Here is a 15,705-nt window from a genome sequence, read left to right on the forward strand (position 1 = left end):
GGGTGGGTTATTTTTCAGGTTACTAGCTATGTAACATGTTTACAGTTGAACTATCTTTTAAGTAATTCAGCAGTCTTCAAACTGTTGCTCCACCATGCAGTGGCTGACCTGAAAGAGAAAACTTGCCATAGAAGACAGTTGATGCTAATTCTTGCTATAGTGCCTCCTGTGGCAATTTTCGAAGAATGCATTGTGCTTTGAGACGTTGGAACGTCACACTGTAAGTAAGTGAGTTTGCATAGCTACACTGAAAAAAAAAAAAAAATTGGTGTAGCATTTACTTTGAAACAATTTTCACTCAGAAATTGCTAGTAAATTTCACATATAATTGCAAAGAAATGAAAAGTAACACATTGATTAAAACATGACATTTTGAGGTAGAAATTATTTTTAGTTTACATACTTCAATATATTTGTTTTATTTACAAGTTCGAAGTTAGCTATAAGATTTATCTATCTTTACATAATAGTGATTTTGTTTGTTACCGGAAAGCCAAATTCAAAAGTTTTCATTTGACTAAAAAACCTCAATTTAAAACCGTTTCGGTGATTAAATTTGAGTAATTGAAGTCAGATGATAAATTAAACCAGTTGTAGTAAAGTTTTTCATCAATGAGCCACTTCTTCAAATTTTTCATATTGCTACTCTAGCATGTACATGAAACAGACGCTGAAACAGTCAAAACACAAGAAGAGCTAATTAAACAGCTAATTAAATGTTTCAGTCAATGATTTAGGCACTCCAAAACTACTTGGGCAACAAAATGTCAGCAACCGAAAATATTTGGCCGAAATAAAATAAATAAATAAATGCATGGTTTAGAACAAATATTTTCTATTGCCGAAATTTTGGCGCATCATTATGTAACTAGTTGACCAGAGAAGTGCCCCTATACTGCCTCTTGTGGCAACTTGAGAACACAACATATACTTGTTTAGCATTATGAATTGTATTTTGACACATTTCAGGTCAAACTTGAGTATGAAATCGAGCTTGCATAGCTAGGAGTGTTTTCACATACTTGCATAGAGTGTCTTACATGGCTAAGCCGTTATCTTACCAGAAAACAAATATATATATTTTTTTTCATTTGCATTACTCATTCACTTCATGGTGTTGCTTCTAGACTATCCGTCATTGTTTTCTTTTTCTCTTTGGGTGGTGTGCAGTTCTGTTTCTTTACATGCACGATGCACTTTTACTGTCCAGCAAACGATGCTCCGTTGTTCCCGCCAGCTGTGCTGTCAGTGCCTACACAAACACTCCGACCCGCAGACCTGGCTGTCGGACTTCGGCTATAGATCTTTGGGCCTTTGGTTTTCTGCTGTGTTCCGTGCGCTTTCTGTCTACTGTTTTCTTTCATTGTTGCCGGCTTAAAATTCCCCCTTCTCCTATTTGTCTTTTTCTCAAATCGCCTTTCGTCCTCTGCGACATATTATTTTATGCCTCTGTGTGAGTTATTTACTGGGGTTTGACGTACCTCATCCTGAGAAGCTGCATAGCTGTGTTTAATGATCCTGCCATAGGACGACCCACACGTGACACATAGACACACACACCATTGTGATTGTGCGACTGCTCGCTGCCAAAAGTTTGTGGCGGTTCTGGGGTGTGGCGTATCCCAATCCTCTGAGAATTAACTCACTTCCAGTCTGACCTCCTGTTTTAAAATACACAGATGCAGAGTTACACACTCGCACACATAAAAGACCACACACCCTCTCATACGGCCTCTACCCGATTCCCAGGAGAAGATGCTTCCTCTGAGTTATAATTTAATTCATGACCAGGGAATACCATGGATGGCATATCCATCCACCCACCCACACACACATACACACACACACACACACACACACACACACACACACACAAAAGTCAAAGTTAAAAAATGTTTATGCACAAACCAATGACGAATTAAATCAAAATGTAAACGCTAAAATAGCAAATCTGCCTTTTTGGCGCAATATTCACAAGTGACATCATTAGGGAGGAAATTCCACAGCAGCAGCCCATCTCTAGTTGTTCTTGGAAAAATGGAGCATGTTCTTCACAGTTTGAGCTGTGGTTGTTAATCGGTCTGCCTTTTATTTCCTAACTGTTTTGGTGTTCACTCACCAAAAGCAGAAATGTGCAGCAGCCATTGTAGGTGTAAGCTTACCTTGATTCTTGCTTCCTGTCGTTGAGTACAATGTGGAGTTGTGATGTGATTAAGCAGATTTCTCTAAAGCTCTGTTCGGATGAAACTAGTTATCCCTGAGGAGAGTAGGGACATTTATGCTTCACAGATATTGTTGTATGATCATAATCTTGTTTATTTTATTATTTTATTTTATTTTATTTTATTTATTTTATTTTATTAACTTTTTATTTTACTTTATTTTATTTTTAACTTTTTTATTTTACTTTATTTTATTTTATTCTGTTTAATTTAATTTAATTTAATTTAATTTAATTTAATTTAATTTAATTTAATTTAATTTAATTTAATTTAATTTTTATCCACAACACTTTTCTTGACCAAAAGGGAACATTTTTCACTACTATATTTAACAATACAAACTGTTTAATTTACTATGAATGTATTGAAATGACAAAAATCATGCGTGAGAAATTGACTTGTTAATCACTAAAACCTTGACATCTAGAACCTTGGCAGGTTCACAAGAGCACTGATGATCCGAATGAATCATTTGTTCCAATTGAATCAATTGGACTGATCTGATTCTTGAGTTAAACTTACTGATTCAGTGATCTGGTTGCAGCAGTTACCAGCTCACCGGAGGGGAAGATTATCAGCGAATGACTTGAATTTCAGTCTGTTCATCACGCGAAACTATTATATTATTATATTTCTTCCAGCAGCATCCCTACGAATGTAATTTTAGAGCGCAACCTGGGGATAGGCCTCCAGCGAGAGCGGGGTTATACATTCAGTGTCACGTTCATTTAAATCCTTCCTGTCTCTGCCATTTCTGTGTTTAGGAACAGAAATGATTAATGACTAATGCTACTTTTACATGTGGATTACCCTAAATACTCCCTTGTCAGTTTAGACTCATTCGCACAAGCGATTGGGCCAAAACCAAACGACTTTGAAAATATCCTGTTGTACGGCACGATCCCAAACTGACTGAGTCATGGCATAGAGACGCAAAACAAACAGGCAGTGAGAGAAGTGCACTGTTTCTGCAGACCCTGCCCTTCCTCCCTCCCAAAGGCTATTTATTATGACTGTGAAGAGAGAAAATATTGGGGTTTTCTGGAGTGGCACATGTTTTGGGGGACAGCGAGACGTGGGGTTGTGTGAGAGCGTGGAACCCAGCTGTGCAAACAGTCTCACACTCCCCCATTTCACACACACATATGCGGTAACCACTCCCCTGACAAAACCCTTAATATGAAGTCTCTCATGCCCATCCTCCACTAGCTCTGCCTTCTAAGACATATTCCAGTTCTCACTCTGATGCAGCTACTGTACAATGTGTTGTGTGGGTGATATTTACAGTTGGACTTTTGTATTTGTGATTTTATGGAACTTGCTTACTGCTTGCTTGGTCACTTACATTTGCATGTTTACCTAGTTTCTCTGCAGAGATATCTGTTGTACTTCAATAAAGTACGGGATTTGTGTACCATATGTGCCGGGATCCTGTTCGTCCTATCAGGCATTATTTTGCAATATTGACCAGCTGACTATATATCATCCCATTTATTGCACAGCTACTTACGGAGTAAATAATGGGCATATACAATATTGATGAGAATTGCATAGTTAAATTGTTTTATTATGTACAGAGAAAGAGGATACATATTGATATAAGGTGCATGAAACTGGCACAGCTATGTTGGAAATCAAGTGCTGTGAATTACATAGTTTAGCAGTCTTTATATAAAATATTTTACCACAGACTGGCCAATCAGAATCAGGTATTTCACTCCCCCCCTTTCTGTTTATTGGCACCAATAATATTGTCAAAATCTATTGACAATAATTAAAATAAATGTATACATACAGGTGCATCTCAATAAATTACAATGTCGTGGAAAAGTTGGCATGGAGGTGATCAGTTTGTGGCACTGCTGAGGTGGTATGGAGGCCCAGGTTTCTTTGACAGTGGCATTTTTTGGTCTCTTGTTTCTCATTTTCCTCTTGACAATACCCCATAGATTCTCTATGGGGTTCAGGTCTGGTGAGTTCAAGCACGCCAACACCATGGTCATTTAACCAACTTTTGGTGCTTTTGGCAGTGTGGGCAGGTGCCAAATCCTGCTGGAAAATGAAATCGTCATCTTTAAAAAGCTGGTCAGCAGAAGGAAGCATGAAGTGCTCCAAAATTTCTTGGTAAACGGGTGCAATGACTTTGGTTTTCAAAAAACACAATGGACCAACACCAGCAGATGACATTGCACCCCAAATCATCACAGACTGTGGAAACTTAACACTGGACTTCAAGCAACTTGGGCTATGAGCTTCTCCACCCTTCCTCCAGACTCTCATCTGAAAAGAGGACTTTGGACCACTGGGCAACAGTCCAGTTCTTCTTCTCCTTAGCCCAGATAAGACGCCTCTGACGTTGTCTGTGGTTCAGGAGTGGCTCAACAAGAGGAATACGACAACTGTAGCCAAATTCCTTGACACGTCTGTGTGTGGTGGTTCTTGATGCTTTGACCCCAGCCTCAGTCCATTCCTTGTGAAGTTCACCCAAATTCTTGAATCGATTTTGCTTGACAATCCTCATAAGGCTGCGGTTCTCTCGGTTGGTTGTGCATCTTTTTCTTCCACACTTTTTCCTTCCACTCAACTTTCCATTAATATGCTTGGATACAGCACTCTGTGAACAGCCAGCTTCTTTGGCAATGAATGTTTGTGGCTTACCCTCCTTGTGAAGGGTGTCAATGATTGTCTTCTGGACAACTTTCAGATCAGCAGTCTTCTCCATTATTGTGTAGCCTAGTGAATCAAACTGAGAGACCATTTTGAAGGCTCAGGAAACCTTTGCAGGTGTTTTGAGTTGTTTAGCTGATTGGCATGTCACCATATTCTAATTTGTTGAGATTGGTGGGTTTTTGTTAAATGTGAGCCAAAATCATCACAATTAAAAGAACCAAAGACTTAAACTACTTGAGTCTGTGTGCACTGAATTTATTTAATATACGAGTTTCACAATTTGAGTTGAATTACTGAAATAAATGAACTTTTCCACGACATTCTAATTTATTGAGATGCACCTGTATATAAAATCAAATCAAGTCACCTTTATTTACATAGCGCTTTATACAATACTGATTGTGTCAAAGCAGCTTTACAGAATCAAACAGGAAAATAGTTTGTCAATAATGCAAGAGTCATTTTTCCAGTTAAAGTCAGTTCATTGGTGATTCAGTGTTGACATCATCCAGTTCAGCTCTCTTCCAATAATGTCTGTGCAATCAGCCAAGAGTCCCCAAATAAGCAAGCCAGAGGCGACAGCGGCAAGGACCCAAAACTCCATTGGTCACAGAAACTGAGTAGAAAACCTTGGGAGCAACCAGACACAGTTGGGGGACAGTTCTCCTCTGGCCAGACAAAACCAGCATGGTGTGGTTTAATTATAGGCTGCAACACAGGTCAGATTGAGCAGAGGACTTGTCTGGTTCTCGTGGTCTTGTCCCATGGCCAACAAGGCCTTTGGAGGGGATTTCTGCTTCTGTTTCTGGAGCTCATCTAGCTGACATGGTCTCCGCTGACATTCAGGGCTGTAGAGGTCGTCTCTAGGTGCTGATCCACCATCTGATCTGGATATAGACTGGATCTGATAGCTACAATCACCTCGGAATAAGAATGAAAGAAACTAATATTAGCGTAGATGCCACTGAGAAACAGAATCAGAAGTTTCAACCTTTTTTTGGCTCAAATCCGTTCCACAATCCATTGCACAACAGGGAGTATTGATGCTCACTGGATTTGTATTAGAACATGTACATTTCATATTATAGGGCTAAGTTACCTCAAATAGCATAAAAATAATATCAAAATATAACGGTTCTGCCTGTTGTTGATAAATACTAGTGGTGACGTTTTACAAATTGATTGATCAGTTGTCCCAGTGTTTACTGAGCCATGGTCTCTGTGCACTATCTACTGATTCACTATCTCGGGAACTGACTGAGACACTTTGAACGGCCTTGTGAAACGATTCAGTTGTTCATTTTCATTCGGAACGACGAACTTCTCTTCCGAAGCGCCTTCACGAGACCAGAAATGCCATGTAACGTTAATCCGTCCCGTTTGAAAAGAGCGTCATTTCACCGTGTTGTTAGTCACGTTTAATGTCGTCTTTTTACTTAACGGGACAATTGCAAGTTTACACACGCAAAAACCATTTAACACGGCCATGTTAACATCAAACGAATTTATTACAGTGGTTTACATTTACGTTACACGTTTCAAAGATTTCGGTTAACGTTAGTCGTATTAAGCATAACATTAATGGCTTATAAAAGAGAAAGACCACGCGATTTCTTCATATCTTTTCACATCACGGAAATACAAAAAAAAAAAAAAAAAATCATACAACAAGCCAAAATTAGCTAAAATTCATTATATTAACACATCTTTTTATAATAAGTGTTTTATGGATTAAACAAAGTGAAAGACCACATTCCCTTCACTTAAATTTCCCTCAGACATATCAACACCTATTCTATGTTTTTTATAGGTTGTACGTTTGTGTATAAATATATACGTTTAAATAAAACATTTACACCTTTTAAATATACGTTTTGATAAAGTCAGTCTAATGTTAAGTTAACTTACAAATATTTATTCAGTGCCACTCGATTTACCTGACGCCTGAACTTGACATACACTGTCTTATATCCACTTTTGAAACACTATAACTCATAAAACACTTTCTAAATATCCACTCAAAAAAAATTAATATGTTGCATGATTTTCTTGTTAAATTTAGTCTAAAAAAATAACATTTATTTAGTGCAAATTACCTGACGCGTGAACTTGTCAAGATGGCGGCGCTGTTTCTCCCGCAAAGTCACTCAGGCACGTGCAGAATGATCTCAGTGTTGGCTGGATTTGTTTTTATTAGTTCAGTCAACATTTAGCATTCTGAATGTTGACTGGATTTGAAAATAACCATTCATTTAATGTTTTTAAAATATATTTGTACAGACTTAATATAATGTGTCTTCTCAACTAAGCCCAAGCAATAAAATAATTTCAACTTAAATATTTTTGCCCTTCCAACATTTTGTTAATTGGATTTTTTACAGTGTGTATGCAGAAATATATCACAAAATCAAAAAAAAATTATTTATAAATTTTTTATGTATTTTATATAATATTTAATTTTTTAGGTGACACTTTTTTTTTTTTTTAAGGTGTCCTTTTACACGTTACATGTACTTACTATAATAACATTAAATTATGCACAATTACCTGCAAGTAACCCTAAGCCAAACCCTAATTTTAATCCTAACCTTATAGTAAGTATATGTAGTTAATTGATATTACTGTATACTACAACAAGGACACATTAAAATAAAGTGTAACCATTTTTATATTGCATTTTCATGAATTATTTGTCCATTTATGTTTTTATTTATTCATTTTTATTACAGGAAAATATAAAATACAAAACATCTATTTATTTATTATATTTTATTATTTTTTATTTTAAACTATATAATTTATGTATGTATGTATGTATGTGTTCATTTATTTAATTTAAATAAAATAAATAAAATGAGAGAATTTTACATAGTTTAGGTAGATCTCTATTCTTTTGTCCACTGTATTTGTGGCAGCACTTGTGCTATCTCTGTCTGTTGAACTGAGTACTCAGCACCAGTAGACATAAACATCCTCCTGTGAAGAGAGCGAGACTCACAGAGAGAGGGAGACAGCTGTTGTAATGTATACACACAGACCCATTAGAACCTCGAGCTGTTGTGTCTGCTGATGGATTGCACTTCATTTGGATCCCTGATTTAAACAAGTAACACATAATCCAAACCTCTGACTTGACTTTTTTTCCCCACATCATGCTCACTGTCTCTCTCTCCGTCGGTCTTTTGCACTCGTCTTGTTCCACTGAAGGGCAGCGCTGGGGGACTCTCATTTGATGACAAGGCTGAACATGCACTTGTGCAATTGGCGGTTACGTGAGTGTGTGTTTGTGTGTGGCAGACACACTTGGGACTCCCACTCTTCAGGATTCTTCCTTTTAATTCCTTAATTGGATTAATGTCGCTCTGAGCCTGGAATCAGGCGATTAGTATGCACATGACCCGATTTCCTTAAGCGCTCACACAAGAGTCACTCTCTCTTGTTCAGCCGCGTTTCGCGCCACGGACGTAAATAAACACACATTCCCGTTGGGGATCCGCCTGACAAGACAGCATCATCCTTTAAAGCTCACTGTATTCCTGCCGTAATGACTCTGCCGCTGGTTTTTCACAGCGACTGGGCTTCCCCAGGTTCAGCGAGCCGCCCCACACATGCCGTTTGGACTTCGTTTTGGCAGCTATGTTTCTTTTTAGACCCCCCGCAAGTCCCGCCATCCATTCCTTTCCTACAATCCCGCTGTTCATGTATCAGCAGCGTTTCATTTCTGCAGTTTGGTTTATTAGAGGTGGTGGAAGGAGGGGCGCAGGCAATAATTTCAGCTTTTGCAGCTGACGCTCGGCCCACGGCGTGCTCGAGACGGAGGAAAAAAGAGAGGAAAAAAGTCAATAAAGCAAAGCAAACAAGAGGAAACGTTTTATTAAAGGGAAGTTGGCGGAGGGCGTATAGAGGAGTGGAGGAACGAGGGCTTTATATGCTGTTCAGTACAGTGGAGGTAGTGCAAACCAGACTTCTGACTTGCGGTGTAAAATCTGGTCCACTTTGCTGCATATTTTGGTCAAAACTGAACGCTGAATTCAGTTTGCTTTTGTCTGAATGTGGCATTTAGATGGCAGTCCGGTTATTTGTTCTTCCTCTCAAGCTCTCATAATATTAACCTGGTGCCTTGTAAACACTGTTTTGTTTCCCTCAGACTGAACCTGTGCACCGCACTTGTATTGCTGTTGCTGTGAGTTTCATTAGTGCTTTCTAGTTTTGTGTTCAGCAGGCGGTCAGTGTCAGCGGTCTGTGGGCGTGCTGTCTGAGGCAGAGGCTGCTGGGCTACATGCCGGCTAGTTGAATCATGCACAAGGTCTTAGGTTCATGTATGGTCTTAAACTAGGTCTGAGTGGATCTGGTTTCCCTTTCTTTCTGCTTTCATTAATTTTCATTAAATGAATCACAGATCTAATATTTAGCTTTTCCAAGTCTCCAGGAGTTCAGGGCAGAATTAATGGCTGCTGTGGTTTTCTGATGTTTTCCATATAATGCTGTGTTAATCTCGACCAATTTACTGACAATTTTTGTTTTTTTCCGTTAAGAAAAAATTGCATCAATTTGAATTAAAATAGGTAGTTTATTAAAATATGAGGTTAAAAAAGTGCATGTTTTTTGACAAAGTATCATTTAATGCAAAACATTTTAAATATTTAGTTTAATTTACTTTTCAACTTAATTATTTTTGTTTTTATAAAATGCAGTGTTAACATTGTCAACAAAATTACAGTCAAATTTTAGTTAAAGAAATGTTTGTCAGGATGAAAATGTCGATTTGAATTAATATACAGTTTGTTAAAATATGGGGTGGAAATGCAAGATATTTTTTGTTTTTTGATTATTATTTTTGATTATTTATTTTTTATAAATAGATATGTTTATATATAAACTGGTTAAATATTAAATTTTCTTGTCAACTAAATTATTTTTGCTTTTCTGAAGCACAATGTTATTTTTGTCAACTAAAACTACTGTCAAAATATATATTTTCTTAAATTTAATTGAGAAAAATGTGCATTGATTTTAATTGAAATATAGCATTTGTGAAAATATGAGGTGAAAACAAGTTATTTTTTGTTTTATGATTTTATTTCTTAAAGAAAAATGAAGTTCAAATTCATATAAATTCTTTTAATATTTAATTTTCTCATCAACAAAATGATTTTGATTTTTTTTTTCTAAAATTAGTTGCCGTTTTAGTCTGCGTAAAATTAACTATAATTTACAAATGTGACATGATGAAATGCTGAATTAATTTTATGACTAAAACAAAAACATATAGACTATGACTATAAAAAACAGATAGAACAATTAACACAGTCTTATATTTTTGACTGGAAAAGACCCTTTTAAAGTGGTGGATTTTGCCAGATTTGAGGTGAACACACCCATAAAGCATTGGTGAATAGTGACTGCAGTGCTCTCGGAGAACACAGACCTTTCATTTTGGTAGTAAAGCCCGTGGGAAGGTGGTGGGGACATTTGGGAGGAGAAGACGGCTGTAATGTGCTGGGAATTCTGTAGCTTCGATTATACCGTTTCATGTAGCGGGAAGCTGTTCCTAGACCAGCGCAAAAAGCCTGCTTTCTTTCATCCTGAGGCGAGTGAGTGGGTGCGAGGAGACAAAGTGTCTTGACGGCTGTGATCCCAGCATCCACCCCGGCACCAGCGGCCTAACGTCTTTCCAGACCTGTAATTCCGCTGGTCTTTTCCTGCTTTCTTGACTTTTTTTCCCCCCTGCTTGCTGTCATTTCTGCCTGGGGCTTGAGCTGTGGCCTGGTGCTCTGTTTATCTTGTGAGAGCAGTCATTTAGTAATTTCACACCCATAAACGTCTTCCTTAACCTCATCCCTCTCACCCACGTTAATTAACTTTTATCAGTTTAGGAAATGAAACCACACTCGCCTTCACCTCGCTGTTTAATTGGTGGTGTTGGTTGTTTTAGAGGACACGAGGGCAGAGTCTTTGTCAGGGGAGAGACACAGGAAACCACAGCGGTATGCGCTGAAACTAACATCACATGTGTGGCGTTTTTTTTCATCTGCACAGAATTCACTGTTGTTAATCTTGTAAATGTTATGCAGACATCGTCTTAAGCGCAAATCGTTCTATTAAACTCTGTGTTTAATAGGCTGATTTGATGATTCTATATGCTGCATCGCACCACGAGCGAATCTTCTCCGGTGAGCTGCCTTATCTTTAAATTACATTATGTCTAAAGTTTATTAAAGCCGTGCCTCTGTAGCATATAGGTTAATCAAGTTTACTGAAGCGTTGCAAATTCGCTTTGTTTCTTTCGCTGCTGAGAAAAACAAAAGATGTGTGTGGAAATATAATGACCGTCCGTTTGGTTTGTATGTATTGTGCATGTGTAATAGATTTGATTTAACCCTTGTTGGCTTGAATGTATAAAGTCTTGCACATTTTCCTTCAGGGTTGAATAAAGTTGTATCTCTTTGATGCTCTTCGATCCAGGGTTTCCTCATTATCATTCCATCACCCTCTTTTTTCACTCTTTCTTTTGTGTGCGTCTGTGTTTTGGGTGATGTAGGTCAGTGGTTCTCAACATGGTTTTGCTTCAGGACTCAGATCAAGTCCATTTTAAAAGTCTGTTGTTTTCTACGCTAACTGTGGTTTGTTGCAGCATTTAGCATTATTTTGTCAGACAGAAACCCATCTTTGGGTGTCATGTGGTACTCATTATTTGGATGAGAGTGTATTACAGCCTGTTTCTTGTTCTCCTTTGTAGGTCTTGTCGCAAAGTGAGTGTGTGTGTGTGTGTGTGTGAGAGTGAGAGAGAGAGAGAGAGAGAGAAAGCGGCTACAGCAGAGAGATCACAGGGACTTCATTAAGGAACCGTGTATTAGAACAGACTGAGCACTTATGTTCCAAAACTCTCTCTCTCTTTCGTTTTAGCGTCTCATACCCTCACTATCTGTCTTTCTGTATCTCTCTCTCTCTCTCTCTGTCTCTCTCTCTCTCATTAACTTTTATTCTTGATAATTCGTTTAGTCTTTCCCCACAATTGCACTCTATTTCTGTCTAATTTAGTTAGAACGATTATTTTAGGCTGAATGTTAGAATTTGGTACATTTATCAAATCTTCATTTATTGTCTCTTTATAATGGCTGCACTGTAATTGTGGAGGTCCACTTTATAATTTTCAATAATTCAATTCAATAATACTGTCATTTTGAGAATTGGTCTGATTTTGTACCATTTTTTAATTTTGACCTGCAGGCAGTGGACTGATAGGGAACTCTTCAGCCTCCTTCATGGGAACGTTTCTGGCCAGCAGTCTGGGCTCTCCTCCCTCACACCCCAGCGGACCCCCATCATCCCCCTCTTCTCCGCCCTATCGCTCTGGACCTCACTCCACAGCCGCGTCACAGATCTGGTTCCCACACTCACATGAAGGTGATCTATCTATCCTTCTGTCTGTCTGTTCTATCTGTCATTCTATTTATCATTTTTTATTAATTCTATATATAGTTCTAAGTATCATTCTATGTCTATCTTTCTGTTATGTCTATTGTTCTGTCTATCTATCAGTCTATCATTCTATATGTTAACCTGCAGTCTATAGCATCTGTAGTTCTTTCTATGTATTGTTCTTTCTTTCTCTATCTATTGTTCTGTCTATCGTTCTATCATTCTATTATTCTATCTATTGTTCTATCGTCCTGTCATTCTGTCCATCATTCTACCTGAGAAATCTATTGTTCCATCCATTCATTCATTCATTCATTGTTCTGTCTTTCTATCTATCGTTCATTATGCAGCATCTGTAGTTCCATCCATTGTTCTATCATTATTTTTTCTATCTATCATTTTATTTGCAGTATCTATAGTTCTTTCATCCATCTATCTATCTATCCATCTATCCATCTATCCATCTATCCATCTATCCATCTATCCATCTATCCATCTATCTATCTATCTATTCATCTGTCTTTTTCTCTATCATTCTGTCTGGGATATCCGTAGAAATACCCAGCATGCTTTCTAATACAGACAAAAGCACAATTTGAGCACAACAGTGCTGAGAGTCAGTGTGCTGTGCTGTATTAGAGTACAGGCTTCTTCATTTCTGTTTTTATATATATATATATATATATATATGTATGATCTTGAACGTGTTTTCCCCTTGCAAGCACTCAGTCTGCTTATAATTTAATTTAGACTGTCCATTATGCGCAATATGTTCTTCTGAATGTATATAGCTCTTTATATAAATGTTTATGCCTTAAGTGTGTGTGTGAGCATAGCGTGTATTTGTGTTAACTTGCGCACATGGCTGTTCTTTTTAAATAGTATGCACAGCTGAGCACTTGCTATTGGTATTTTCACAGATCCGTGTACAACCGCGTACAAGTGTATGTGTGTGTGTATCGGTGCGGGTTAACTGCTCTGTATCTGCGGAGCTCTTGGCAGCTGGCAGAATGGAACAGTAATTGTGGTTGGCAGCGAACACAGTGGTGTTACTGCTGGCACCCAGTGCTACTGTAACTGAATGACTGAACAAATCTGCGCGTGCGAGACAGAACGAGAGAGTTAGAGGGAGAGGGAAAAAAATACGGCGCCGTAGCCGACCTAGCGCTTATTCTGCTGCGCCCTGAGCTTTATATAAACCATCAATAACCTTACAAGAATAACAATAATCATAACTATAATGATGATGCTTCTGATTACCACCATAAAAATAATAATAATAAAACTAATAACAATAATATTAATAACAGAATGTGTCTATAATGATGCAAACGGCCCCATCGTGATGATAAGAGCTCATTATCTGAATCAGTCTTTAATTGTGCTTAGCCCCTCGAAGCAGCTGATTGGATGGCTCCGTTTCCCCCCCAGCCATGTCCCTGCGCTCCCTCCTTCATTTGCATAAAAAGCATGTCATCAAAACGAGCCATGCAATTATCCCAGCCCCGTTCCCCTGGAGACGGTCCAGCTACCGATGATGTGACGCCCCACCTGACCCATTAGGCCAGGGGGGTGAAAGGGGGAGGACAGGAGAGAAAAGCGTTAGTTGATTGGATGCAGCGGGATCTCCTGTGTGGTTCGGGAAATTGTTAATTAATATTCATTAACTTTATGAGGATGGTGCTGTAATGTCTGTCGGCAATTTAGCAAATTACCTTAAAAGCAAAAAATAAAAAATAAAGGTGAGGAAGTGCATTTTGAGCATCATTGTGATGGGATTTTATGGGGAAGTTGGGCTACGGTCGTTTGGTCACCTGACTGCCAAGAGACGTTGCAATGAGGCTCAACATTAGAGGCTCACTATTTTTGGGGTTGATGTGGGGTTTCCTCAGCCCGACCCATGGGTCTCGTGACCCTTACGGTTAAACCGAACAGCAACGGTCTACTTCCTGCTCAGACAACCGACACTCACACAGGGGGTGTGCATCTGTGTGGGTACGTGAATGCGGTTTTAACTGAGAGATGCTGAGGGTTAGAGGCATCACCACAGGGAGGTGCTGGCTTCCGGACTCTGCTAAGCATGTGTGTGTGTGTGTGCTCGCGTGTCCTCTCTGCCTTTTGGCCCCTTGGCTCCTCTTTTGGCTATGAACAGTTTGTGGTCAGGCACCGTTTTTCAGTGCCTCCTTTATCTCCCCCGGTCAGGTGTGTGTGTGTGTGTGTGTGTGTGTATTTAAATGTGTATCTGAGAAAATTTGTGTTTGTAGTCATATCATAAAAATAAGCCAACGATGAGACATGCTGGCTCAACCTAACTGATAACCAGATAACTAAACGCCCAACCGCCCCATGACAGACAGATCAGCCAAAGGTGTGTGTTTTCCAAACAGAAAACACAAAATATGGAGTGGACTCAAACCGTTATACTCAAAATATTCAAAACATGCTTTTTTTTTTCTCCCATGGAACACAATTAGAGTAATTTACAATGCATTTTCTATGCAAAGTATATATAATAACTGTCAAACTCCAGAAAGGAGTTTTCCCGTATTTTGACATGCATCCAAGTGTAATGAAAAAGAAAAAAGACATTTTTGAGGTAAAAAAAAAAAAGAAAGAATTCGCAATTAGATAAATAATATGTATTTTCATTTTAATTTCATGCCAGTTTTGAATGCTGTGACTGAATTGAATCAGTGAGTTGAATTCGAGAACTGAATCCAGTTTCCTTGTCATTGAATCATTTCATAAAGAGAGTTTTTTTCTTCTTCTCACTTTACAAACTAAATAATGCAATTCAAAGATCTGACATAAAAGAACGATTTATTTGCATTCTGTCTGTCATGAACTCTCAAGATTTTTTGACTTTGAATTTTTGGTTTTATTTACACTCAAAGCTATCGTATAATTTCAAAAGATATAGAATACAGCCCAGGAATTATATGAATCACTTTTATACTTTCATGGTGCTTTTTGTGATTTTTGTAACTTGACAGGCCCATTTATATTCATTATACTGAAAATTAGTGGCCAGGATATTGTTAAAACAATCTTCCTTTAGGTTCCATGGAAGAAAGAAACTCATACAGGTTTAGTCGTGACACGAGGATGAGTAAATTTTGGGGGTGAGTTGTCCCTTTAATTCTAAGCATGTTTTTCAGAGTGAATTTTTTAAATGCTGCTATTTTTAACCTGTCCATAAATGCTTTCCTGTAAAACTAAAGTGAGGCTGTGTGTGAACACACATCACTATCAAGTTAAAAGCAACCTGGACACCTGTTTTCCCATCTGTGTGAGCCCTCTGAGAAACATCAGGTTATGATTGTGCCTGACCAGAGGATGCTTGTTTATTCTATCCCTCTTTCTTTCACGCACACACTTGCACACAATTGTG

At 38.2% G+C, this 15,705-nt stretch overlaps 1 protein-coding gene across 1 annotated transcript in view; it reads left to right on the forward strand.

Annotated features, from left to right (window-relative positions):
• Window positions 1-15,705, forward strand: part of bahcc1b (BAH domain and coiled-coil containing 1b) — a 135,866-nt gene that overhangs the window by 75,256 nt on the left and 44,905 nt on the right. Inside the window, 1 exon segment of the mRNA XM_058793168.1 lies at window positions 12,123-12,299. Coding sequence (XP_058649151.1) covers window positions 12,123-12,299 — 177 coding nt within the window.

This window comes from Onychostoma macrolepis, chromosome 12 (genome assembly GCF_012432095.1).
Source record: "Onychostoma macrolepis isolate SWU-2019 chromosome 12, ASM1243209v1, whole genome shotgun sequence".
Classification (NCBI taxonomy): Eukaryota; Metazoa; Chordata; class Actinopteri; order Cypriniformes; family Cyprinidae; genus Onychostoma; species Onychostoma macrolepis.